This window comes from Hypomesus transpacificus, chromosome 18 (assembly GCF_021917145.1).
Source record: "Hypomesus transpacificus isolate Combined female chromosome 18, fHypTra1, whole genome shotgun sequence".
Taxonomy (NCBI): domain Eukaryota; kingdom Metazoa; phylum Chordata; class Actinopteri; order Osmeriformes; family Osmeridae; genus Hypomesus; species Hypomesus transpacificus.
This window is the reverse complement of record NC_061077.1, coordinates 7,836,636-7,864,234: the sequence shown is the minus strand read 5'-3', so window position 1 is coordinate 7,864,234 and position 27,599 is coordinate 7,836,636. Positions and strand designations below refer to the sequence as shown.

At 46.9% G+C, this 27,599-nt stretch overlaps 1 protein-coding gene across 1 annotated transcript in view; it reads left to right on the top strand.

Annotated features, from left to right (window-relative positions):
• LOC124480225 (dedicator of cytokinesis protein 3-like) overlaps positions 1-27,599 on the top strand; it is a 30,458-nt gene that overhangs the window by 2,127 nt on the left and 732 nt on the right. The window contains exons 2-51 of the mRNA XM_047039331.1: positions 3,628-3,711; positions 4,014-4,054; positions 5,568-5,623; positions 7,042-7,138; positions 8,855-9,003; positions 9,900-9,984; positions 11,352-11,393; positions 11,695-11,849; positions 12,158-12,239; positions 12,323-12,383; positions 12,471-12,618; positions 13,979-14,067; positions 14,728-14,853; positions 15,854-15,978; positions 16,138-16,300; positions 16,429-16,535; positions 16,669-16,840; positions 16,965-17,062; positions 17,255-17,338; positions 17,664-17,764; positions 17,935-18,016; positions 18,360-18,530; positions 19,314-19,506; positions 19,748-19,875; positions 20,335-20,481; positions 20,621-20,719; positions 20,872-20,966; positions 21,150-21,225; positions 21,398-21,498; positions 21,598-21,805; positions 21,927-22,012; positions 22,140-22,166; positions 22,276-22,371; positions 22,499-22,559; positions 22,647-22,740; positions 22,845-22,993; positions 23,290-23,376; positions 23,794-23,898; positions 24,138-24,279; positions 24,445-24,611; positions 24,725-24,811; positions 25,005-25,184; positions 25,297-25,380; positions 25,518-25,634; positions 25,742-25,884; positions 26,158-26,375; positions 26,793-26,908; positions 26,998-27,082; positions 27,199-27,321; positions 27,499-27,581. Coding sequence (XP_046895287.1) covers positions 3,628-3,711; positions 4,014-4,054; positions 5,568-5,623; positions 7,042-7,138; positions 8,855-9,003; positions 9,900-9,984; positions 11,352-11,393; positions 11,695-11,849; positions 12,158-12,239; positions 12,323-12,383; positions 12,471-12,618; positions 13,979-14,067; positions 14,728-14,853; positions 15,854-15,978; positions 16,138-16,300; positions 16,429-16,535; positions 16,669-16,840; positions 16,965-17,062; positions 17,255-17,338; positions 17,664-17,764; positions 17,935-18,016; positions 18,360-18,530; positions 19,314-19,506; positions 19,748-19,875; positions 20,335-20,481; positions 20,621-20,719; positions 20,872-20,966; positions 21,150-21,225; positions 21,398-21,498; positions 21,598-21,805; positions 21,927-22,012; positions 22,140-22,166; positions 22,276-22,371; positions 22,499-22,559; positions 22,647-22,740; positions 22,845-22,993; positions 23,290-23,376; positions 23,794-23,898; positions 24,138-24,279; positions 24,445-24,611; positions 24,725-24,811; positions 25,005-25,184; positions 25,297-25,380; positions 25,518-25,634; positions 25,742-25,884; positions 26,158-26,375; positions 26,793-26,908; positions 26,998-27,082; positions 27,199-27,321; positions 27,499-27,581 — 5,615 coding nt within the window. The remainder of the gene's footprint in view (positions 1-3,627; positions 3,712-4,013; positions 4,055-5,567; positions 5,624-7,041; positions 7,139-8,854; positions 9,004-9,899; positions 9,985-11,351; positions 11,394-11,694; positions 11,850-12,157; positions 12,240-12,322; positions 12,384-12,470; positions 12,619-13,978; positions 14,068-14,727; positions 14,854-15,853; positions 15,979-16,137; positions 16,301-16,428; positions 16,536-16,668; positions 16,841-16,964; positions 17,063-17,254; positions 17,339-17,663; positions 17,765-17,934; positions 18,017-18,359; positions 18,531-19,313; positions 19,507-19,747; positions 19,876-20,334; positions 20,482-20,620; positions 20,720-20,871; positions 20,967-21,149; positions 21,226-21,397; positions 21,499-21,597; positions 21,806-21,926; positions 22,013-22,139; positions 22,167-22,275; positions 22,372-22,498; positions 22,560-22,646; positions 22,741-22,844; positions 22,994-23,289; positions 23,377-23,793; positions 23,899-24,137; positions 24,280-24,444; positions 24,612-24,724; positions 24,812-25,004; positions 25,185-25,296; positions 25,381-25,517; positions 25,635-25,741; positions 25,885-26,157; positions 26,376-26,792; positions 26,909-26,997; positions 27,083-27,198; positions 27,322-27,498; positions 27,582-27,599) is intronic.

The window sequence follows — 27,599 nt, the reverse complement described above, 5'->3', positions numbered from 1 at the left end:
CTCAAACTGGGGGAGCAGGATCTCTGGGGGCTTCTTGCTCGGTCACAATGCAGTACAGAAATCACGAGAGGAACTCATCTGGGATTTGGCTCATTGTAATCACCTGTTCTACCAGTGAGGGTTTGCTCTGGTTCTTAAAAGATTGAGGAATCAATGAGGAACAGGAGTACAGTTTATATTACACTTCCCAGCCAGCATCACCACTATAGCCTCCACAGTGCCCAAATACATTAACAGTTTTTATTGTGATCTTAACAAGATGGAACCTGTTCTATCCCTACCTGATGTTGACATTATACTTTTACTACAGATTAAAACGTGTTGCCCTATAGGCCATACTAGGGAATGTTGTTACCATGGTTAGCATAGTGTCTCATAGAGGAGTGGTAGCATTGGCTGTTGTCTGGGAGGGTTTGATGTGTGCTGCCCTTTACACTGCTGTGTGTGTGTGTGGCTCGCTGTGGGGCATAGTACAGTACAGTATGTCTCTCTCTGCCTCCCAGACTCTGCACGTTCCCCTGGTGATGTGTGGCTACAAACCCGTTTTGTTTAGAAAAAAACAAACAAATTAAAACATTGTCAGCATTTATATCAAAATATTTAAAAAAAAATGTGTAATAGCCATAATAATGTGCTTCCTATTTTATACATGCTTTGGCTGACAGTCTTTTAGAATTAAACAGGTGCATTGTAAATGTTAAATACATCTATTTGCATGGCTGATTTAGCCAGAGGTCAGGATGACACATACTGTAAGCCTAGATTCACTGGACTGAAGGACACAGCAGTTTGTGTTTGTGTAAGCAGAGCCAACAATTAGAGAGTAGCGCAAAGACAATACTGCATGATCAAATATAAATTGTTCAAAATTGACCTTTTATTTTTTATGTTATTGCAATCCTAATATGGAGTAACATAACACATGTGATATGAGAGATGCAAACTCACAGAGTAACAGTTTTTCATTTTGTGTCTGTAATCGAGATTGTGTGTGTTTGTGTGTATAGATGCATGCTTGGCCTCAGACACCTGGCCTCGATATCCCTTCTTTTCACACTGTGGGGAGCACAGAACTGCAGCATCTGCCTACTATCATCACATATTGTCATGGAAGCCTGCAGAAAATGCTGTTGTATCGTAAAAATAGCATCAGTGAGGATTTTTACAAAAATAGAGCTGTATCTGTATTCCAAGGTTGGGGAATTAGGGGGCGCATCTTAACAGTTTGCTTTATATTCTTGCGAGCTAATCCATTATTCTACTGTGGTGGAAGGAATTTTCCACTGAAAACACATTCTATTTGTAGTGTAAGCAACTTTGTTCTTGCATCTGATCACATAACAGGCCTTGTAAAAATGGTCCGGCTATAAAAGCTAGGCTATGTAGCCTATGCAGAGATCTTTATCTCACATTAGGTGGAATTAAATGTGTCCATTTATTCTGTCATTACCCCAAACAGACCCTTGTTTGTGCTGTTGATCTTTACCAAATAACCATTGATGTCTGTGAAGGCTAAAAATGCCTTGGTTTTGCTCATGCTAACCAGACTTACTGCCTGGTCTTACTCATGCCATCATCATGATCAGTTTGCCACTGGACTGTGGCTGAGCCCCACAGTTAGCATCGTTGTTACAGTCAATCCAAATGGCAGTGCTTTATATAGATGAGGGGCGTTTTGGGACAGCAAAGGCACACATCTATAAGGGCTGCAGGCTCTCTAACCAGTGTCACAGCACTGTAATATCTCAAGCCTTCACATCAGATAGAGAAGTCTACAGATTTACTAGCATGCATGTTGGCATAGGCATAAAGTAAACATTCAGTTTGCAAGTTCCAGCTTATTCCCACGGGCAGAGTAGGGGACTGAGAGATGGATGGATCACATTCTCTAAAGATGAGACTGCAGTATTGTCAACAGAGCCGATGCAATTGAACCATCTCTTTAAAATCTGACAGGCCCATCTTCTTCCGTGTGAGATCTGTTGAGGAGTTTTCTAATGGTCTGGGGGCAATTTTGCAATTCAAATGAAGTAGAGGACATTAAGGAAGTGGACTCAAGTAGATAGTCTTCAGCCTTGGCTGGTAATGGGCCTGAAGCAGTAGAAAAAGGTGTCAAGTTATTTTCTTTCAGTCTATCTATCTTTCTCTCCCTTGAATCTCTGCTCTGTACACTTGATTTAGACCCTTGCACAGGAGAGCATCCATATTCCTGCCATTTTAAAAAGCCCATATCCCTGCAGCAGTTACAGTAAAGAAAGCCCTCCAGTTTGTAGATGATCTGTTGCCATAGTTACCATAGCAGAGGAACCGAGCACTCGTTTCCCACAAACAGGCGCCCGGCAGAGCCCCTCCTCCTTCTGTCTCCTCCTCCCCCTCATTGGGTCCCCTGGCTAGTTCATTAGCATAATGACTAACACAGAACTCTCCTCGAAGGGCCACCATTTGTGGGTTTTTGAATCGTCAATGGGGCTCTGTCATCATCAAACAATGTTGTCCTCACTGAGGCTTGTATACATTGCATCTCCTGTGATGTTAAGATCCTACCCCTCTCAGATGACACAAACTACTGATGAGAGAGGAGCCAGAGGCCATGTGACTTAGGTTCCTAACCATGCCATTTGTCTCTGAAGATTAATCACATCTACATCTTTAAGTTCACTTCAGAGTTTGAGGCACTGCATCTTTCAGTATACATCATGTTTTACACTTACCGGTCCTGGTTGAATGTGTGATTCTGCAGAAACAGGCAGCGGCACATTGAGGTTCAACAGGGAACATTTATGCAAATGCAGCAATATGACTGAGGAACATTTACCCCCCCCCCTCTTATTTAGCAGTAGAGTGTGTGTGTGGTCTATATCTGGAGACAGTGCAATTAACTTAACATTGCATTAAAATCAGGACTGCTAAAGAATGAATTGGCTATTAAAATGACTCTACACTTCAGGGAGGGTGCTTGTTTACAGTTGGTGAGGCAGTGGCTCCTGTGTGATTCTGTGTTTAGATGTTTGTATGAACCAGCTTATTAAAAGCTGTGATAACCAGTGGGGCACACCAAAACACATGTTTTGTCAAAACATGACATAGTTGGGGAGTCACCTCATTCATACATGTGAATAGCACAGATAAATAAGAGTCTCATCCTGAACCTAGGCAGCTTAATATTCATGCAATACTTTACCCATTTACACAACCAGACAAAGCGCTAGGTAGAACTATTTGTCCCTGTCGGGTTCCCCTCCTTAAATGAGCAAAAACCAGGTCAGACAGGAGTATCTACAGTACTACAAGTACTAAATTGCCGGTTTTGCAGGGCACTCTATGGATGCAATATTTTATTTAGAACCCCAAAGGACATTTACTCCGTTGAAGGCTATCTACTAATGAAATTTGCTTGGCTGGTTGCTAGATTGACACCAAGTTTGCTGAGGCAGAGAGACACACTGGCACCAGGCTGGCCCACCTTGACCCCAGTCCCCCTCTCTAACCTAATAAGGCTCCATTGCAGAATTACTCCCTTCATTTCACCTACTCCTATGGCACTGAGAGGTTGCTTTAATCCCACAATCGGACTCTGAAGCTTTATGGATGGCCACCGCAACCTGAACTTCTTTTTCCTCTGCGCAGTGATCTGTAACTTCCGGGGGTCAGTGTGTCAGGCCCTGGTCCTGGAGATAGGGGAGACCGTGCAGATACTGGAGAAGAGTGAAGGTAAGAACACAACGCCGTCTCTACATGGACAATAAAATAGATCAGCAGACATCCCCATGCATGTTGGATACATGCAAAGCTCTGAGACATCCAAGAATGTCTCGCAATACAATATGCTGAAGTGTACCAACAGCGAAGGTTTATTGAGGTAGTGCTCTCACAAGAGTAGCTAATGCTAGCTTTGACTCAGTCTTAACATTTCACAGCATGACATGTTTAGGAAACCAAAGAGCATGACAACGTAAATCTATGAGGATGTGTATGTGTGAGTTATTTTGATTTACCTTTCTGCTTTCCTTTAGGTTGGTACAGAGGGTTTTCCACCAAAAAGCCTTCCGTAAAGGTAAATAGGCTACCTGTAAAGTCGCATTGATCATGTTCATGTATACTCTGTTTTCTCAGACAGAGTGGTAATGACCTACCTGTTTCTTTGCTACCTATATGGATAGGAGAAATAGTTTAGTTGGTGGCACTGTTCATTCCAATGACAACAAGGATCATATATTTCCCCATGTATGGTTGCTAAACACAGGAAGCAGTTGTGTTGAGGTAAAAGGGTGGGCGAGGATGGGGTCCAAACCATCAGGTGTTTTGCCAGCCACTTCTCTCCAGAAAGCCTGCTGCTGTTGTATTTACATGGCGTTCCGTGTCATGTGGGCTTGCAGGCACCAGCTGGAGCTCATCCGACCCTGAGCCCCTCGGTCTTACCTAGCATGTCCAGTCCACTGCCCTCCCAACAGCCAGAGCACAAACCACCAGAGCTGTTGCCTGCTATCGATCAATACACTGCACTGCAGTAAATAGTTATCATATATTACTGACACATCCACTTCTGATAAAATCGACCGTTCGGTAAAGAATATTTATGACTGTGCCTAGACAGTAGCTTCATGTTCCTTCTCAAAATGTGAGAGTGAATCTGTTATACTTGCAACATCTGGGAAGACATGACATCTGGTAACCCCAGCTGTGTTGTTACTCTAAGGGCGCATATGAGACACTTCCTCAATCTAAAATGAATCATCTCCATAGAAATGCTTTAGGCTACGACTAGCCTGAATCTGTGTTATCTAAATCAGACTTCGATTTGTTAACCTACTGTGAATGCAAAGGTCATCAGAATTCAAAGGTTATGAGAATTCAAAGGCCAGATTATTCAAATGTTGAGGTCATGTGGGTACACAGCCAGGTGGGCAGAATGTTCCAGAATGAATCATTAAAACGGTTTAGTCCTGCTTAGATATTGGTCCTAGAGGCATAACAGCCTGCTCCTGCTGCTCTTCTCAGTGATTCACAGACCCTACCAGCAGGCCTCCATTTTGTCATGTGCTCTGTTGGCCCTGCTTTCTCCCTCTTCCTCCCCCTGAACTGGGAGAATCAGTTGTGTTCACTCTGACCAATTCATCACATCTGGCAGATCAGAACAAGAAAGAGGAGCTGAAAGGGTGGCACTGCTCTGTCTCTCATGATGTACTGTGAGCCAAGGCTCAATTGGGGCTGCCACACGTGACCATGCTCGCGTTTCCTTTGACAGAAAGTATGCATGTATAAGGTTGTGGGTGTGTTTATGTATTTCTGTTTGAAACAGAACCACTACAGGAGCTGCAGCTCAATGAAAATAATGAGATTTAAGTGATGTTTATTTTGGCATAATTCTTTTCTTACTATTTGAATGTGGTGCCAACAATCCCCAAAAACGTTTACTGACAGTGATTGACAGAAGTGTGTCTGCAGCTAATGGTCCACCCAAGTGGATTCCACATCGACAGGCTGCTACAGTACCCATAGCACCACACATACTGAATGGGGATTAGCCGCACTGTGTGTAACCTCTTTGCATCTTATCTTCCCATTAGGGCATCTTCCCAATCAGCTATGTTCACTTGAAGAAATCCACTGTGACCAACAGAGGGTAAGTCTCATGTCCAATCATCATTATTTATCCAAGCATGTCATCAACCAACCACAGTACTGGTGTCTTTGAAACCTGTCTTAACCCGTCCGGGTCTCACCCGCTCCATGTCAGCACACCATCGTATGAGGCAGCATCAGGCATCAGCGTCTCTTGAGCCGCCTCTTCACAACAGCTGTGCAGCCAGTCTAGCACAGTGTGCTGTGTGAGGGCCGTGTCAGCAGGGGCATGATGGACACAGAGACTCAGAGTGTTGGAACGGCTGGGAGCATTGACTCATTGAACTCGAATGGAGTTCTCCCTTAGCCACCACACAGAGCTGTGATTGGGTCATATTCATCGATGGATCATTGACAGCATGCCCGCTCGGCCCATTCCTGGCCGCCTCATTTCCCTCATCGCTGATCTGTGAGGATCCATACTGAACTAGCATTAGGAGTGCTTATCCAGTGTGGCGGAGGAACGCCCACTTGTGCACATAGACATGCATACTGTTCACACACGGACACACACACAAATACGTCGACACGCACACGCATGGGTTAGTGTCCGTCACGGCTCCTATGTTGAAGGAACAAAAGCTGTCGGTGGTTCTGAAAGCAGAGATCAGGGCAAAGACAAAGGCGAGCAGTGGAGCTCTTTATCAGGCTGTGTTCACAGAGATTCAATCTGCGGGTTGGCCTCGGTGGCACTGTGTGGATTGGGAGTATACTTCACAGTGTTATGTCAGTCCCCTCCAGTTCAGCTGCCACATAGAGAGAGGCCTCTTCTTGAGCTTTTAAACAATTAAAAGTGCACACTTAGAAATGGGAGTTGTGGTACATCCTCACTCCAGGAGTTGCACTTGGGAAATATGTGTTGCTGTCTATGGGAGGTAATGATCCGCAACACCTACAGTATGGTGGCAGTTTTCCCCAAGCATTACAGCTTTGGAGGATCACTTTAACTGGTTATGTAATCCATGGACTGTCTAATGTATCCTAACCAAAAAGTTTTCTTTGTAATGTAATCCATGATGGAACACCAAAGCTCAATGGCAGCCAGCCTGATTGGACGATTGTAAACCAAAAGAGGACAAAGAGACTCTGTTTGCAGCAGACTGCCCGTGTCCTCCTCCTTTTTCATATCAGAGGTCTCTCTTGTCTCGCTTTTAGGCTTGTGGCTTCCACTGGCTCGTGGCTGTCACACTCATAGAGTTAGGAATGATGTCTATTGTTTTTGTATTGAAGTGGCCCATCATGGCTCCTTATAGGCAGAGAAAATCTCATTACTGGGTACATTACATGTTTATCATCACTCAGTTGTAATGCCATTATTGAAACAGCTCAAGGCGGCGACCTAAATATCTGCATATATTTATCTGTTTGTTTGTGTGTGTGTGTGTGTGCGTGTGCACATGTGTGTGTTTCTCACCCTAGACTGTGTGAGACGGTGGTACCCCTGGAGGACCCTATCATCACTGAGACCACCTCCACGCTACAGGAATGGGGGGTGCTATGGAAGCAGCTCTACGTGGTCAGTAGCACCCACCCCCTCACGCCTCCCTGTGAAGCCCTCTGTCTAGCCACAGCGTGTAGTGGGCTCATGGATGCATATTACTTGGCCGGCTCAGAGATTTCTTAAAAAGCCTGAGCAGAAAGGGGAAGCATTACTGTTTTACAGATATGGTCTTAAGGGATTTGTCAGAGAGAATTGTTCCTGTGGTCTGCAGTTTTCTTTCACCTCATTCAACCGCTAAAATACCCACGTTGATTTAAAAGACCAAGAAATAGCATGACAGTTAGACACATATATGGGCCAGCTATTTTCCAATATATTCCTTTATGGTACGCAACTCAGAAGCCCCTTTCCACATGCTGTGACACAATCTATGTAGAACCAAATATAGTCTCTGGCCTTAGATAGCGGTTGCCCTCACAGCTGTCTTCAGCAATTTCACGCTGTGTCAGTTTGCCGTTGCTTTGGATCTTGGCTCTCCATTTTCAGCCCCAGCATCATGTTAAGACCCAGTGCTGCTTACCTCCCTCAGTCAGCATTCCCCCCATGAACGTGTTCACCAGGAACCTATAGCAGACCAATAACTGCTGACTGCCAGGGCAGGGGATGTGGTGGTTGGGGGGTTGAAGCTGAGGGGAGCTGTTCCAGAGCAACGTGTTTTTATGTAACCTCTCACTGAGGACTGCTCATGCTCAGAGCAGCCAATGAGCCGCCGGCATGGCTGTGATGATGTAACTTCCTTTCAAGCACAGCTAATACGGACCACTGATTTAACACTGCTCATTTTGGTAGCCCCCCTCTTCCTCTTCCTCCTCCCGCATGTGGTAGGGCGTAGTCACCACGGTTACCATCCATAAAAATAGGACGTATCATTGGCTAGATGTTTATAAGGTTTTCCTTGGATGTTTTGCCCTCGAGGCACATTTTAACCAATTAGAATGCATGGTGGTACCTCAGGGAGCAATGGCCTAAGCATAAGTGTGTATCTGTTATAATGTACATAATTAGCCCTACAGAACAGTCCGAGAGGGCTCATCAACTCTGACAAAAATCTTTGTTTTCGAACAGCTACCAGCATTTGAGGACATGTAATGTTTACCCTCATTAAATTTACATGAGCATTGTGGCAGCGTTTAATCTTTGCACTTATGTAAACAAACCTGGGAGGTAATGTGGGCTTGTCATGCTGTCGGGGAGAGAAGAAAATGCCTTAATTAAAAGTGCTGTCCTTGGTGCTGAAAAAAAAAGAAAAGTTTTCCCAGAAAAGAGATGATGTACTGGATATTATCTAGAGTTTTTACCTTGGTATAAACACTGCAACAAGCATTGTACTGAGTCGAATCTGTTTGGCACAATCTTTTTGACATTTTAAATAAATGCATAAAGGCGCATGTACCTTGAAAGCTGTGTTATAGCCCTACCTTTTATAGTGGAGATGTGATATACCTTTGAGTGCATTAAATATCCAAAGTTCCATTAGTCCTTCGATAGTCTAACAGCTTTACCTTCCACTGGGCACACACTCCACTTTCAACTGTCACGCACACCAAGTGGTATGAGATTGTGTGCAAACCACTATGGAAACGTAATCCATAATCATAAGTCCATTATCCCTCTCCAATAGAACTTCAATGAATTGCCTAGAAAGACTGTAGCCATACTGTAGTGTCTCTTGGACTGGAGTCATGTCATGCTCTACCATCTGTGGTCCAACTCTTACCTCTGCCCTGACAGAAACACAAGGTGGACCTCTTCCACAAGCTGCGCCACGTGATGAACGAGCTCATCGACCTGCGGCGTCAGCTGATCCAGGGTCACCTGGCGCAGGAGCAGACCCGAGAGATCAAACGGCACATCACCGTCAGACTGGACTGGGGCAACGAGTGAGTTTCCTCTGAAACGGGCTAAGATGGGAGCACTGGCCCTCAGGCCATGACCTAAGGCAGACGAACAAGAACCAATGGAGTTTATGACTGTTGTATGAAACGTGATATCGGCGAGATCATTTATAGTACTGTGTTTAATGTATGTAAATGTAGCTATGATGTGATTTTAAGGCTATTGAGCATGTGTGAATCCAAAGCCAATGAATAGCACTACTGTATGCACATTTTCCTGCCCTGGAGGACACCCCACATTCTTGGTGCTGCCAGCTTCTTGCTCCATCGAACTAGTCCGGGATCCATTTATATTGACCATTTATGTATGGGTTTCATCTCATCCAAGGAATAGCATAACCCTTAACATCATAAACATGCTGCAAAATAGAACTCTGTTCTCGACCAATCTGCCATGTCAAATAAAGATATTATAGATGACAGGGTTTACGTGTTAGAGTCTAGCTGAATATCTCCTTGTCCAAACTGACCTGAGGGCTGCCGGGGTTTGATTTGTCTCTTGGTAGCCGTATTGCCTGTAGAAGCAGGGATAGTGGTTCTGCGGTTCCCCCTCTCCCCCCAGCTCCTCTGGTTAGGGGTGCTACAGTGGGATAGTGTTATGACGCATAGCGTAAACGTGGACACGCGACTGTCACTTCCCATCCTACTAAATGTGGGATGACGGTCCTCACAAGAGCCACTTTGAGTCCTCCTGGGCCATCAGCCTGTCAGGCTTCAAACGGGTGTTTGAAATGTATTCATCTTGACCGCTTTGTTTGACTTGTGACTGACGATTGAAAGATTCTGCTTGGGATTTTTACTGTTTTTACTTTCAAGAAAGGGTCTGTTCATTTATCTAATTCTTGTTCTCTCTCTCTCTGTTTTCCTCCTCTCCTCTACAGGCACCTTGGCTTAGACCTGGTTCCCAGGAAAGAGTTTGAAATGGTGGATCCAGATCAGATCAGTGTGTCTGAATTATACAAAATGGTATAACTCGTAAAGAGTATTTAATTTTGGTTGAATCTTCTGGCAGAGTTTTGTGGTTCTGAATCAGAACACTTATCAGTATAACTCGTGGTTTCCCTTGGACTCCCTGAGCATTAGGAAAACATTGACCTTGTTGTGCATCTGTAGTAATGAGAAAAATGGTTCTCTTTCTCAGAATGGTTTAGCATTGGCACTGTGTGGGTGTGATTGTTGAAGATGCACTTTGTATTCACACTGTAAAATATCAGGACGTGAGTGTTTGCACCATGCATGTATATGCATTTTCCAGATTTTGTGTGTGTTGGTGTGAATGTGCTCATTACCAAATCATCCATAAGAAAGTGAGTCATGGGAGACGGCACGACTCTGCGGCTGTGGACTAGGCTGGATAAGAAGGCCTATTCTTTCTGTTCACCGTCCCACCATATTGAGAGTGTCCCTTCCCAGCATGCCCATGACTCTCACGAGCATGAATGTTAACTTGCAGCGCAGACATAATGCAGTGTGACAAGCCTGGGTGAGCCTTTAGAAAAACACACATTGGAATAGTAAATTAATTGAATATTACAGTTTTGGTTACGTAAACCAATGTCTTGACTTGAGACATAATTCTATAAATAAATCATGTCACAAATGTGCTTTTGGAATTCATCGGGAGCAATGTGGGTGTTCCAAATCTACCCAGAGAGAGAGGAGATTAGGACTAGTCCTCCACGTAATTATAACACAGACGTAGCGTAATGACTGTAATGTTTGGGGAGGCCATCTTGGAGAGGGGAGACACAGTCTGACCAATAGCAGAGGGTCCATATGTCAGCCTGAGACACTGCCCAACTGTCCAGCACTCTCCTATTATTCCTCTGCCATTTTTCTCGGCTTTGCAAGCAGATTGTTACTGCATTAAGTGCCCTGTCCAGAAACAACAGGGTAGTGAGTCCCTGCCAAAAAGCCTCCTCACTCCGTCGATAAAAGTGAGCTTGTTCTTGGCAGGCCATGGGGCCTTGGCACCTCCTCAGGTAGGAGTAGAGGAGCTCTTTTAGGTTGCTGAGCACGAAGGTGTGTGTGTGTGTGTGTGTGGTGTGTGTGGGCGGTATAGGCTTTGTCCTCTCCTCTCCCACTGGCTCACGTTTTACCTCATGTGGGCTTATTTTAGGCAGACAGCACATTGAAGGAGCCCCTTGGCTAAATGGGTGGGCGCATTTTAATCCAATTCTAAGCATCTGTACAGGGTAGTGCTGTACAGGTGCGGCCGGAGTGCACAAGCTATTTAGAGGTGAATAGGATCAACTGGTATGTAAGCTCTGATAGTGACAAGACCAGAGCGGACCGTCTAAACTGATCTGTTTCTCTCCTCTTCTTCCCCCCAGCATGTATCAAGCAGACACTGTGGCCAGCCAAGCACAAACCAGGTATGACCTGTTTAAAACTGCTGAGTAGTTAGCCAAACAAAAGTTGACTGCGTGTTTATGGCAACCCGTTTGACACACCTGCATCACAAATGCTTACAACGACTTTTTAACCACCACTTAGGCCTCTGCACGATAGAAACACACGCAGCGTCCACATGCTGACCCACACACAGCCACTCCATTCAGCATGTCTACCACCTCCCTACCACCTCTCACCACAGCAGGCATGTGTGCAGCAGCAGGACTGGGGCCCAGCAGTAAGGACATGTTTTGTTAGTGTTCGTCGTCCGTTCGTTCTCAGGGTGACAGCGTGCGTCAGCGCCACGGAGACGGTTGCCGTGTCCCGGTGCTGCACCACCTATTCGTCAACCTGAAGAGCTTCACCTACAACACCATCAGTGAGGACGCGGACGTGTTCTTCTCTCTCTACGACACCCGCGAGGCCAAGCAGATCAGGTACAGGGAGGACGGGGGAGGGACGCCCCGAGCACACACACTCACACTCACACACCACACACACACCACACACACACACACACACACTCACACACCACACACACAGCAAAGTACACTGTCCAAATACACGCACACAGGACACAGGATATTCACAGAACACACAAACACACATACAAGTCAGATACAGGACAGACACAAACAGGATAGGGTGCACAGGATATGATTAGCATTGACATTCTTTCAAAGTCAATCACAGGGGAGTTTATTCACTTAACGCTGAAGCACCTTACATGTGTCTTCCTTCACAGCGAAAGGTTCATGGTGAGACTGAACAAGAATGGAGGACCAAAGAACCCAGAGAAGATTGATCGTCTGTGTGCCCTCTTCACGGTAATTCTCCCTCCGTTCACCACGAGAGACCTTCAAAATAAAACTATATCCAAAGTTGACAACAATTTGTGTTTTCTTTTCAGGACCTAAGCAGTAAAGACCTAAAGAAAGATCTGTACATTGTTGCACATGTCATAAGAACTGGTAAGTTCACATGGAGGGACGCACAGAAAAGCCCAATGTACTGTTATCAGGGACAGTTGGAAAATAGTTGTTATTGTTTGTCCTCAGGTCGTATGTTACTGAACGACTCGAAGAAGGGCCCGCCCCATGTCCAGTACCGGAGGCCATACGGCTGTGCTGTCCTCGCTATGAGTGACGTGTTCCACACCATCACTGATCTCAAAGAGGAGAAAGACTTTGTGCTGAAAGTTTACACGTGAGTCTACAGCTGAATTTGGCTTTTGACTTGATGCTGTTGAGATTAAACATACCAGTAGTACGTGGATATAGTCCCTTGATGGTTGGTATAAATGAGTACCTTGTCGTTTTAATGTCCTCGAAAACTGGTTGCCTTCACCTGTGAGAGTTGTGCGAATTTAGTATAACTATACATCCATGGCAGTGACTCACCTACTTGGCACAATATTCTGATCTGAATCAGAGTTAATGTGTAGCACTGACTTCCTACACTGTAATTACAATGTGCAGCACCTGCCACTGTAATTACCATGCAGATCAATGGTTCCAGCGCCACTTGATGAAAGGTGGGATTGTAGCACAGTACAGTAGGCTCAGAGGAAGGAAAGTTGTTTGAACGTTCCGTAAATGTTGTGCATGACAACGGAGCGCTGGGCTGTGTTGATGGGTTGTGTGTTTTGACCAGAATGATAATGAAGTGTCCTCTGGAAAATCAATAGCTACTCACCCCGGGCCTGAGATTGTGCTCTTGGCGTGATGTGAATCTGGCTGCCTCTGTTAGGCTCCGCCAGAGAGAGATGCCGCTGTACCCCAGCCAACCAATGAAGGGATGTGAAGAGATAGAAAGGGAGGGAGACGGAGAGAAAGCAAGAGGGAGAGAGAGACATGACACTTAGATAAATGAACAAAGTTAGAGGACAAAGTTTGAGGAGAGGAAATAACACCAAGCAAAGCCGTGACTCAACGCATAGCTTATCTCCTTCTCTGCATCCTCTCTTGTTAGTGAGCTCAGCATCTGGCCTGCTCTCCATGGGGTCTGCATGGCAGAGAAATAATGGATGCTTCTCCATGATGCTAAAGTCACTTTTCCAGCAATTTCTGCTCATCTGTTGACAGGAAATAACATAGTTGAAATGTAATCAAATTGCACAAAATTAAATAAATACAAGTAGTGTTCCAGGTCAAATAAAGATGTTATGAGGATTGTTATTACATCTCTCCTTAAAGCCAAAGGGCTCCTCCTCTTCAGAAAGCCAGCAGTGATTCAGTGTGGAGCAAAGCTGTCTCTAAACTGTCCTTTCAGATCAGACTCCAGCCCGTGCCTGTCCCCGTGCCTCTCTCAGGGGCCCACGGGCCCCCACTAATGAAAAAGGCTGGTGGAGAAGTGGCTGTCAGCTTAGCTTAGCACGCTGTGCCTTTGGGTTCATGTGCTGCTTGATAGAGTCTCCCCCCGCTGGTACCTTTTCTCCACGAGGAAAACGGTACTGGGACACACGCTGCTCAGTTCGTCCCTCGTCGCCCGTCCCCCTCTCTCCATCTGGGTCCATTAATGGCTCTGTAGTTAACGGGCACTTCTTTGCTCTCGTCGTTCTCGCCAGATGCAACAACGAAAACGAATGGTTCCAGATCCATGAGAACATCATCCGCAAGTCCAGCACCAAGTACTCGGCCCCTAGCACCAACTATGGTAAACACACCTCAACACTGCAAACACATGGTGTTGATATGCAGTATTCTCTAATGTTGTTAATAAGAAAGGCCATCACTAGGGCTTGGAGTTATTTGCGTGTCATTGTGATAATCACCATTCAGGATAAGCTGAGGTAAAATACTGTTAGTATGGATGGGTTGGCATGGCTAGGAATCCTTAAGTACAGACATGGTCTATTACTCTGTTATTGGACTACCATATACTGTGTCATCTTCTTGTCTTTGGTAAAATTGAGTCACTGTGAAAATGTATGTCTGTAAATGTGCTTCTTCTTCTCCTTACTTTAGCATAATATGACTCACCAAGTTCTGTCATCAGGTCTTGTACCCAACACTGTCCGATGCTACAACCTTATTGCTTCTCTTTTTTTACCCTGACTCTGATTACATCTTTCCATCCATGCTCCTGTCTGTCTCTGCCTCCCCCACACTCTGACTAATGTCCCTTAAATACCCCTCTGTCCCTCCCTTCTTCTATCCCCCTCACCCTCCCTTTCCCCCCTCTCCCCCATCCTCTCTCCTCCATCTCTCCCATCTCCTCTCTCTCCCACCTTTCCCCTACCACATTCACCACCTATACTTCCTTACACCCTCTCCTCCCTCCGTTCTCCATCCTCCTCCCACCCACCCTTCCCAGGCCTCATCATCTCCCTGCAGCTGCTGCGGGGTGAGCTGGAGCAGATCAGACGGGAGAACCAGGCGGTGTTCAGCCGGGCCCTGGCCCTCACACGCAAGTTGGGCTTCCCGGACGTCATCCTGCCCGGTAAATGCCTGGGGGCCGGGGGCAGAGAGGGGAGATGGGGTGGGGGGAGAGGGAGCAGGAGGTAGGGATCAAAGGGAAGGAAGCTGGGGATAGAGGGAATATTAGAGAGGGGGTGGAGAGTGGGAGCAGGAGTAGAGAGGTAGAAAGGGCAGAGAAGGAGAGGTAGGGGTTATGGCAGGGGATGACAGGGAGGTGAGCTGCAGGGGATAGTGCAGAGAGGAGAAGGGACCATAGAGGTCAGAGACAACTCTCACCACAAAGTACTGTGGGAGTTGTACTCTGGGTTGAGGAGATGTCGGCAACTCTTGGATGCTTGTTCTGTGTCTCCATACATCAAGAGTGAACCTCAGGACTTTGTGGCCTTGTGTGCAATTCTGTTTGTTTCATTAGCCGGCATCGGCCTAGTTCTTAGTGGGACTGATAGTACAATTCACACCTCTCCTTGCCTCCCCTCTCCTCCACGCTGTCTAACAGTCTCCCCAACACCACTCTCTGTGACTCATCCCTCCCCAAGGAAATGAGTTAGGTATAAATAACAGTAATCTGATCTTATAAATAACTGCAATATCTTCCTCCAAACTTTCCATTGATATTTATTCCATTAAACTGTGACCTGACTAGCCACCCTGAGACAGTTATGAGATGTTGTGTTCTACAACTCAGAGAGGCCGTTCGTCATTTGTAAGAACAATAATGTGCCCTGCATGTCTCGACAACTCTGTTTGGTGCCAGCGCTGCAGCCTAATTTCTTTCGACCCCTCTCACTTCCTCTGAGGATCACACACCGAGGCTGAGACAAATTCAAACTTCTGAGGCCCAAATAGGAAATGTAAAGGTTTGTTTTAGCCTGGGAACTTCCAGCCTTGCAGTGACACTGACCACTAGTGACACTTTGCAGAGGGAGGCCTCAGAGAATATTCTAGAATAGGAACTCTAGTGAGGTACACGATGCATTGGTGTATTTATACCTGGCTGCGGTTGGCCTGTGTCCATATTCTAGGTGACATTCGTAACGACCTGTACCTCACCTTGGAGAAAGGAGACTTTGAGAGGGGTGGCAAGAGCGTCCAAAAGAACATTGAGGTCACTGTCTATGTCCTGTATGCTGATGGGGACACACTCAAAGTAAGAAACACAACCTTTTTTCTCCATCAGTCCACCCATCCATCCATCCACCCATCCGCCACTCATCCATTCACCTACCCACCTATCGATCCATCCATCCCTGCCCTTATCCATCCATCCATCCACTCCTTGTATCTAACCTGGCTCCTCCACCCTCAGGACTGCATCAGTCTGGGCAGTGGGGAGCCCAACACGAGTGAGCATCGCTCCTTTGTCCTCTACCACAACAACAGTCCTCGCTGGAGTGAGATGATCAAGCTGCCCATACCTATAGACCGCTTCAGAGGATCTCATCTGCGCTTTGAGTTCAGGCACTGCTCCAGTGAGTGCACACGTGGCCATAAACAACAGATACCCCTCTCTGATGTTGTCGCTGCATGAAGGTTTACGAATGATTTCGGCCATAAAACCTTTGGTAGATAAAACCAAATGCAAACTTTTTTGTTTCAGCTAAAGACAAAGGAGAGAAGAAGCTGTTTGGCTTCGCCTTCACTCCACTGATGAGAGAGGACGGCACCACACTCTCAGATGAGAGCCATGAGCTCTACGTCTACAAGGTGACCAGGAACCAGATGGCATGAAGCTTACACAGAGATGACTTGACTCTATACTGAACCACTTGTTCTCCAGCTGACTACTGTATCTCTCCGTTTCTTCCCCCTCCGTCCCTGTGTCGGTCTCCCTGGTCAGTGTGATGAGAATGCCACCTTCAGTAACCAGGGGCTGTACCTGAGCATGCCATGCTGTAAGGAAGACTTCAACAGCTGCCCCAGTCTGCCTGCCAACCTGCCCTTCCAGAGGAGCCCCAAAGAAACCTTCTGGGTCTCCACTCAGCTCTGCTCCACCAAGCTCACACAGAACGGTATGGCCAAGTCATCACTTCTCACACCAAATATGTTTTGTACTGCACTTTACTGTACTGTACTTTACTATATTATACTATACTGTACTTTACTGTACTTTACTGTACTGTATTCCATCCTCAGTGGATCTGCTGGCCTTGCTGAACTGGAAGGCCCACCCTGACAGAGTTCTGGACATCCTGGGTCGACTACGCCACATTAACGGAGAGGAGATAGTCAAGGTTAATATCCCCCATTATGTTTTGGACATTTCATCATGCTGACAGTCAACAGTATGTTAGAGTGGCATTCTATCTTTGGCAATAACAGATACAGTAGTAAAGCTGTAGTAAGCATGTAGTTTACATGATGTCTTTTAGTGTGTGTGGACCAGTACTGTCTTGAGATTGAGCATTTTTTTCTCTCTCCTACAGTTTCTGCGAGATGTCCTGGACACACTGTTCTGTCTTCTGGATGAAAACACTGATAAATATGGACCTCTGGTTTTCCAGTCACTGGTAATCCAAGATGGAATTTCATTAAAGCAATAGCATTTTAGTTTTTTTGTACAGGATAATGGGCACAGGGGTAGCTGTTTACTGGCACTTTCCAAAACATGTTTACTAATATTTTGCCCTATCAACCAGTCATTTAGCCCAAAGATGAACACATCTGTTGGGTACTGAAAACTATACATCCCTTAAAATATTTAGCATTCATGCTAGCTCTAAAAAAGTAGTTGTGGCGGTCATTTGAATTTCCTTTCTTTCTAGGTTAGCAATAACGTTTTTTGTTTTAAATCTACAGTATATGTTAATAAATCATATGTTTCTGTGTCCTCAGGTGTTCATCATCAACCTACTCAGGGACAGCCGCTTCTACCATTTCAGGCCTGTCATGGACTCTTACATCCAGAACCACTTTGCTGGAGCATTGGCCTACAAGTAACCCAGCTCTCATAACAAATTATTCAGATCATGTTGGACTCAGTAACGTGCAGTACCATTCATACAAGATTCACTGCTGCAAAGATAAATAGGGAGGAAGGGCTTTTTATACATCTATCATTACGTAACTAAATATGGCCTGTCTGTCCATCTGTCTGTGTGTGTAGAGAGCTGATCCGCTGTTTGAAGTGGTACATGGACCGCTCTGCTGAGGTGGTGAGACAGGACCACATTCAGGAGGCCATGAGGGTGAGGCGCCCCGCATCTACCAGTGACACAGACCATAATCACAGACCACATAGAGGAGGTCTGATGACCATACAGTAGTGAGAGGTACAGTGGGAGGAAGTCTAATGCAGAGGTCACATGAGCAGAGTAATGTCAAGCCAGGGGGAATCAGATAAGGGTCTGGGCAGTTGAAGGTTAAGGATCACTGGCACCAGGAAGTCTTTGATCATTTCCTCATCCAGGTATTGACATGTCTACATCTTAGGACGCTGACTGCATGACCAGACATGTCTTGTACTTGGTACATCAATTATTTTTTGAAATTGTAGCCATGTAATATCTTATCCCCCCCCCCCCCCCCCAGGCTCTGGAGTATCTGTTCAAGTTCATCGTTCAGTCCAGGATCCTGTACTCGCGGGCCACCTGTGGGATGGAGGAGGAGCAGTTCCGGGCCAGCATCCAGGAGCTCTTCCAGTCCATCCGCTTTGTCCTCAGTCTGGACAGCCGCAACTCTGAGACCCTGGTCTTCACACAGGTCAGGCAGTCCTGTGCACTTCCTGCCCACCACACCCTCACTTCCTGTCTGAGGCTAGTTTATCTGTAATCTAATGGCTAATCCCTCTTTAGATTTACTTTACATTTTAAAGACGTTGGAAACGTTATTCTTTTGGTTGAACTCATTGATATATTTTCTTTGGAGTCATCCTATTGTTTGATGTATCATTTTAATGTTGCACTGGTCCCTCCTCTTCCTGTCACCCTATTCCCGGTTTGCTCTTGGACAGTTAAGGGTGTGATCGCTGCATGCCTCTCTGTGGTAGTCTTGTTCCTGGGCTCTAGCCTGTCACAGTAAGTCACAGCGCCCCCCTGTGTTGGTTCCCTCGTGCAGCAGTGGCGGCGTACCACCTATTCGAGAAGGATGACGTAGTCCCATTAGGACAGTGATCTCAGGTCCTTTATGAGGGTAATACTCCTGTTATTGTAGATGGTTTGTATAGGCTAGGCTGATCCTGAATCAGAGCCTTCTTGTCTGAAGGTCTGTCCCAGGGCCTACAAACCACCACTGCAGTATCGACAGCTGAAGGGTATTACACAACCCAGCCTGTTCTGTTTGTGTGGTTGCTTTCCTCCGCATTTTTACATTGTTGTTATTCTTGGGTTACGTCTTACAAACTCTTACATTTGTATTAGCTGAATCTGAGCCGGCCAAATGTGAAATAGCATTTTGAATCTGTCTGTCTTTCTGTTTGAGCTGTACCTGTATCCATCTTCTCTTCTACTTTCTCCCTCTCTCTCTCTTCATCGTCTCCCCTCTCAGGCAGCGTTGTTGAACAGTTTCCCAGACATCTTTGATGAGCTGCTGCAGATGTTCACTGTTCAGGAGGTGGCAGAGTATGTGAGGGGCACGCTGGGGAGCATGCCCAGTACGGTTGACATCGGCCAGTCGATGGACGTGGTCAAACTGCAGTCCATTGCCCGCACCGTGGAGAGTCGGCTTTTCTTCTTCCCTGGTGAGCAACAGATGCACACACACACTTCTAGAATTCTTGAAGTATGTTTTAGGCGCATCCCAAGGTCAGAACAAAATCCCAACGTATTGTGCTTGTTGTAGATGTGGACGTTGAGTGCCATGCAGTTTACAGTGTGCAAGAACTATTACGTACACTAAATGCAACATTTGTCCTGTTCACTTAATTCTAAATCCTCCCTTCTCTGACTTACACGTTCTCCCTCTCTTCCTCTCCGAACCAGAGTCTCGTAGTATCTTGCTGCCCGTGGTCCTGCATCACATCCACCTGCATCTCCGCCAGCAGAGGGAGCTACTGATCTGCTCTGGCATCCTGGGAAGCATCTTTTCCATCATCAAGACCAGCTCCATGGTACAGCAGAGCGACCGCTCACAGCCTCAGTCCTGCACGTCCCCTCTGAGATCCAACTCACATTGTGTTCACACAGCACTACATACCATACATGATGGGGTTAAACCCCCTCATACCCAACGTTCCTATGTTAATGGAATGAATTATTTATTGGTAAAGCCTAAAGTACAGCAGTGTGTGGTTCAGGCATTATACATTATGCATGCTGGCGTTTGTCGAGTGATAATTTTGTAAATGGTCCATTCAACAGCACATGTTCATTTATTAACTATGCCTTAAACATTTCTCTTGTTGTTCTTGATCAGTAGAAATACTGACATTTCTCCCACCCTTTCTTTCTTTCTTTCTTTCTTTCTCTCTCTCTCTCTCTCTCTCTCTCTCTCTCTCTCTCTCTCTCTCTCTCTCTCTCTCTCTCTCTCTCTCTCTCTCTCTCTCTCTCTCTCCCACTCCTTGTCTCAGGAGTCGTCTGTGCAGGAGGAGGTGGAGATGATGGTGGAGAGCCTGCTGGATGTGCTGCTGCAGACTCTGCTGTCCATCATGAGCAAGTCCCAGTCTCTGGAGACAGCTAGGGGGCAGCGTTGTCCTCAGTGCACGGCTGAGATCACTGTGAGCACTTCTGCACGGCGTCTGCCATCCCACTCCACAGTTGCATCATTTTGACCGCCAATCTGTTTTAGGGCAGACTTAACTATCAACTGATGTGAGCGTGTGTTTGTGTGTGTCTGTGTGTGTTTTGTGTCAACAGGGCGAGTACGTGTCCTGCCTGCTGTCCCTGCTCCGACAAATGACAGAGCTCCACTTTCACCATCTGCTCAACAACTTCCACAGCAAAGACGAGCTCAAGGTGATAAGTTGCCTCTCAGTTTGTGTGGGATTAGTTGAGTCAGAACAAGGAAAATATTTCATTCATATTTTGCCTACGCATGTTTTCACGTATGGGTTACATGGCTTTGGAAAGAAAATTTAATAAAATGCGTATGACTAATCCTCCACCAGGAGTTTCTGTTGAAAATCTTCTGCGTGTTCCGGAATCTGATGAAGCTCACCATCTTCCCTCGAGACTGGAGCGTGATGAGGCTGCTGACGAGTCAGTAAGTCTGCCTGTCATCACCTGTCACCTTGTCTCCAATTCACACTACCTCCACAAACAGCCCACTCACTGAGAAGAAATCCACAAGGAAACTCTCCTGATACCTGGATTCTGATGACTTATCTTTATGTCCGTCCTTCATCGTCTGTTGTTTGGAAAGTGACGTATGCAATGTTTTCTCCAGTGTCATCGTGGCAACAACTCAGTACCTGTCCCCGGCATTGCACAAGAACTTTTCTGAGGTGGATTTTGACTTCAAGGTATGTGTGCTGAGAAGTAGCGCTATGGAACAGCTGAACTCAAGTATCAGTGTGCTGAAGAAACTTGGAAAACATCTCCTTATCTTTTTCATCTTTTTCTAGTGTCTAGTGCTCTCATCCTGTTTGACTTAAATTCCTCTGCATGTTTGTGTGTGTTTGTGTGTGTCTACAGGTGTGGAACTCCTTCTTTAGCCTGACAGTTCTGTACATCAACCAGCCCAGTCTGCAGCTGGAGCCTCTCAGTCAGTCTAAGAGGAAGAAGATCCTGGACAAGTAATACTGCCACCACATCCTAACACCACTTACCCCAGCGCCACCCCAGCCACACACCGCTCATCAGTCCAACCACGTGTCCCCTTGTCCCCTTCTCAGGCATGGAGATCTGAGAGTGATGATGGCTTATGAGCTCTTCAGTATGTGGCAGAAACTGGGGGAGAACAAGCCCCACTTCATCCCAGGAATGATGGGGCCCTTCCTGGGAGTGACGCTGGTGCCGCATACGGAGGTCAGGAACATCATGATCCCCATCTTCCATGACATGATGGACTGGGAGCAACGGAAGAACGGCAACTTCAAGCAGGTCCGTCACAGCTGGGTTGCTATGTCACAGCAGGTCTTACGATCTTAGTTTTGCATTTGAATTCACTGTTATTTACTTGATTTGATGCTGAACTACTGTGTGTGTGTGTGTGTGTGTGTAGGTGGAGGCAGAGCTGATGGATAAGCTGGACAGCATGGTGTCTGATGGGAAGGGAGATGACCACCATCGAGAGCTCTTCAGCCTGCTGTAGGCCTCACCACAGTCACAGCATGCTCACATCCTACACCCCTGTGTTGTCCTGCCACATGGTGTTCTGCTCAAGACCTGGCTAACCTCATGTTTCTCAATTCCTTTTTACTATGTTGGGATCCAGGACCCAGCTGTTTGGCCCTTACCCCAGGTCAGTTCCCAGACCTCCACGGCCTAACAATTGATTTCTGGACTGATGAAACCTGACTGTTTCCTAGGTACTGAGACTAAACGTGAACGCCCTGGTTGTCTGTCTTCAGCCTCCTGGAGAAGATCGAGCAGGAGACATGGAGAGAGACAGGCATCTCCTTTGTCACGTCTGTCACGAGACTCATGGAACGACTGCTAGATTACAGGTACCATCCTTTAACGTCCTCCGTCATCTCAGATAGGCTTAGATAGGAATTAATTGTGAATCTTGTGTAAACATCAGGCCTTGTTGGTCAATTGGTGCGACTTTGAAACTCTTCTGGGATTTTTTAGGGACTGCATGAAGGGTGATGAGACGGAGAACAAGAAGATGGGTGGTTCTGTCAACCTTATGGTGAGCCACTATACATTCGACCTCTGACCTTCAGAGATGTGTTGAGACATTTCACAATTCCTGAGAACGTTTCCCTCTCCTCCCCAGAACTTCTACAAGTCAGAGATCAACAAGGAGGACATGTACATCCGCTACATCCACAAGCTGTGTGACCTGCACCTCCAGGCTGAAGATTTCACAGGTAACCATCAGCCTCAATATCTCAGAGTGTTGATGCCAACACAGACAGGATGTGTTGTGCTGACCTGAGACCTCTGGCCTGGTCCTGCTCCTCCCCACCACCAGAGGCAGCGTTCACCCTGCTGCTGTACTGGGAGCTGCTGCACTGGGAGGACCGGCCCCTCAGGGAGTTCCTTCACTACCCGTCTCAGAGCGAGTGGCAGCGCAAGGAGAACCTCAGCCGCAAAGTCCTCCACTACTTCAACAAGGGCAAGGCAAGTCAGGACCAAGCAAGCTATGCTGAAGCCACTGCAGGCTATATATGGCTTCAAGCCATATTGTATGTTTGCATTTATGGTGAGTCCAACAGACCTATATGAAAGAAGAACATAAGCAGACTTGGTAGTTGGGATAAGGTCCTTTAAAATGAATCTCCGTATGTTGTGATATCTTTAATTGTGTTGTTTTTTTATGTTCCACTTTAAAATCATCCATGAGTTGTTTTCCATAGACAGGATATTGTAAATTGGAGTTTATAGGCTCATGTCTCTGTCTCTCCATCTCTGTCCAGTGTTGGGAGTATGGAATTTCTCTCTGCCGGGAACTGGCTTTCCAGTATGAAACGTTATATGACTACCAGAGCCTGAGCTGGATCCGGGTAAGTGTGTCCCATCCTTCAGTCTGTCATGTTGACTGGCCTCTGCTTTCTCCTTCAACTGGAACACACATTAGTTTATTTTTGTGGTTGGAGGGATAGAGTTTCCCAGTTTCCACACTCTATACCTCTATCTCTCTATGGCCTTCTCTCTCTCTCTCTCTCTCTCTCTCTCTCTCTCTCTCTCTCTCTCTCTCTCTCTCTCTCTCTCTCTCTCTCTCTCTCTCTCTTGCTCTCTGTCTATCTCTCTCGGTCACTCTCTCTCTTTTTCTCACACTTTTTCTCTCTTGAATCACATTTTGACATCGACAAAGATAGCATTTCACCCTCCAGAGCTTGTCATTGTAGATGTGTGCCTTTGAGTCTGGCGAAGAGGTTTCGAGGGTTAGTGATACCTGTGATGTTGTTTCCCTGGGGCAGAAAATGGAGGCTGCGTACTATGACAACATCATAGAGCAGCAGCGTATCGAACCAGAGTTCTTTAGGATGGGCTTCTATGGCAGGAAGTTCCCCTTCTTCCTCCGAGTAAGACCAATACACACACTTAACACACACATGTACACACATACACACCGCACAAACACACACCACTTATATCAATAATGTATACTTTCAAATAAAACAACCTCTCATCTCTCTCTCCACAATAAGGAGTATAAACACACACACACACACGCGCACACACACACACACACACATGACACAAACACTCATATCAACAATGTAGACACACTCTCCTGGATGACAACCTCTTATCTCTCCAGAATAAGGAATTTGTCTGCAAAGGTTATGACTATGAGCGACTGGAGGACTTCCAGCAGAGGATGCTGGGAGAGTTTCCTCAGGCCATCGCCATGCAGCACTCCAACCAGCCAGACGACACCATCCTACAGAACGACGCTCAATGTATCCTACTCCAGAGGCTTCCACTATAGATGACCCACTTTGACATCAGCTCCTTATTGGCTGGGTCTTGATAGTAAAGAGAAAGCATGTAGAAAGAGAGGACAAGCTCGCTCACTTTTGCAGTGTGTGTTTGTGTGAGTGTCCATCCTTGACGGCCTGGCCCAGACCTGCAGATCTATGCGGTGACCCCCGTGTCCGACATCTCGGACGTGCCCCAGCTGGAGCGCGTCCCAGAGAGGATCAAGAGCTTCTACCGCATCAACAACGTCAACCGCTTCCACTACGACAGGCCCTTCCACAAGGGCCCCAAGGACAGAGAGAACGAGTTCAGGGTACGGGCCGTGGAGCTTGACTCTGTCTTTTCAGTCTGCCCTGCCTGAAATGCTTCTTCACTGTCTTGAATGTACAGCATTCATTGTGTGGGTGTGTGTGTGTGTGTCTCCAGAGCCTGTGGATTGAGCGGACCACACTGATCCTAACACGTCCGCTCCCTGGGATAGCTCGCTGGTCTGAGGTGGAGAGGAGAGAGCTGGTGAGGAACTTACACACACGTGTGCTGACACATCAAAATGTCTTATCTCCGCCTCCACTGGGACACATCTGTCAGATGATGCAAGAGGGTGTATGTGTGATCTGGTTATTCAATTATCAAATCTAGATTCTCGACTTGAGACTCCTATATTCCACCCTAGAATCCTTTAAAGTGTGTGTGTGTGTGTTGCCAGGTGGAGGTGAGCCCTCTGGAGAATGCCATCTACGTGGTGGAGAATAAGACCCAGGAGCTGCGTACCCTGATCAGCCAGTACCAACATAGACAGCACCATGGCAACATCAACCCCCTCAGCATGTGCCTCAACGGAGTCATAGATGCAGCTGTCAACGGAGGCATCGCCAGATACCAGGAGGTGCTGAGAAAGCGAGATGGAGAGACGGGGGTGGGGGCGGGGGGGTTGATATTCAACGTTCTTTTGTGTAGGACTGTGCAACAATCTCTTTTATGACTGTGTTCCCCTACAGGCATTCTTTGACAAGGACTACATCAACAGTCACCCAGAGGACTCTGAGAGGATCACTCAGCTGAAGGACCTGATGCAAGAGCAGGTCAGATCATCTTCTGGCTCTCTCTCTCTCTCTCTCTCTCCTATTGGACAGGGAAACCCAATCCCATTAGAGAGTGCTGACAGCAAGGTCTACTACTCGGCATTGGCTGAGATGTTTTCTTTTGTTCACAATCCCAGGTCCACATCCTGGGAGTGGGGCTGGCCGTCCATGAGAAGCTGGTGCACCCTGAAATGCGCCCCCTGCACAAAAAGCTTGTAGATCAGTTCCACGTGATGAGGACTGGTTTACACCATGTGAGTAATTCTTCTTTGTGTCTGTTTTACATGCTCATGTTGACATGATTAATTCTTATGTTTGTGTTTGCATGTGTGCTTGACTGCAGTGTGAATATTCAGAGCAGTTGATGTTTGTGGCCCAGCAGGGCGTGCCTGGAGTGGACAGGTTCAGTCCTGCAGGCTGTTCTGGGGTCAGCTCCCCCAGGGGCATCCTGACCTCCCACAGCCACATGAGCCCAGAGAGCATCCGTCTGGTCCACAGGCACAGGTCAGGCAGGCAAACTCTCCAACACACACACTTACTCCTTCATACTCACACACATATGTACACCCCTAAAATACCGGCATACACAAACTGACTGGCGCACACAAACACACACACACACACGCACACACAAACAAACAAACATAAAGACAGGGTTCTATTTTTAACATCCACAAGGGCATGGTCTAACAGTCTGTCGCTTTGCCCCCCCTGCGTTCTTCCTTCACTTCCTCTCTTTCTGTCTTTGTTCCTTCTCTTATCCGTCTGCCTCTCCAGTCCTCTGAACCTGCAGGGCTCCATCCGCCACTCCTCCTCCTCCCTGTCCTCCCACACATCCAGCGAGGCGGGGAACCTAGTCATCCTGACAGACGGCCTGATGGGAGAGCACTCGGAGGACACCTCCCTCATGCAGCCTAGCCCCTCCTCCTCCAGCCTCAGCTCGATTCGCTCCAACTCCTCCCAGGTCGTCACCTCCGCCCCCTCCAGCGCCAGAGGTGAGTGACACTGGGGTGGTCACGTGACCAGGAGCCAAAACACAGGGAGATGGTTACAGAGAAGCTCTTTTCAGAGACTTACCATGATGAACAGCAGGGGGTGATTTCAGACCCCAGAATAGAGTCTCATTTTCACCCTTTACGTGCCTGACAGGCTGTGCTAAGAAGCTACACTTGTGATAATGTCATAGCATCAGCCTAAAGATCACTGATAATGATTTCAGCGACTTCAGGCCCTAATCAGATCTGGCGTATACCAGTGCAGACCTGTCCTCTCTCATTTGAGAACATGCTCATCCATAGCAGTGTGACTCAGGAGGGGAGTCAGTGCCAATATACATCTGTCCCAGAGAACAGCAGAGCTGACAAGGAATGAAGAAGTCTGATATAAACAACATGTCCCATCCTTCCTGCCAGGCTCTCCGTCTCTACCTGACAAGAGCAAACACAACCGGGAGGTGATGATGCTGCTCCCGCCGCACCGGGAGCGGGCTAACAACACCATGTACTACAGCATGACTGAGAACGGACAGGTAGGCCAGGACACGTACGACACCATGCCACGTGCTTTTCTGCTTCTTGTTTTTCTGGAAACTGGAGTCATATGGTTGTGTTTTGACAGACCAACCACCTACAGCGTGCCTTACTTCAACAAGTGAGCCCCTGTAAGCCTTGCGCTGATCCTCATATGGGTTTACCAGAGAAAGGTGAGAACTGGGCCCTAAGGCCAACCTTAAGACAATTAGACTGTTGTTGTTGCCCACTGTTGTTGTTGCCCTTGTGTTGCTGTGCTAACCTGTGCTAATGGTGCTGTGTGCTGCAGTGTTCCCCAATGCCCCCAGCACCTGGAGTCTGGATGGGGAGTGCAGGGAGACAGTGCCCTACATCCAGGGCCCTGCTGGAGGGGCCATCATGCCCCCTGTCCCCCCCAGATCCTTCCCCCCTGGTAGGAACCCTTGGACCTTCTACTGAACTAATGTCAGACTGGAGGAAACATGATTTATATCACGGAAATATACTGTACAATAGACTACTTCCCTGCACTGAGTTCAATCCTGCTCGTGTCTTGCGCTGGTCTCCATGGTGATGGATGGCCTATTTCAATGTTGTCTTTTCCTTCCAGGACATTTCCTGATGCACTTTGATGCGTTTCACCACCAGAACAGCGACCCGCCTCCGGCTCTGCCTGTTCGCTCTCTGAGAAAGGTAATCCACCTGAGAGCT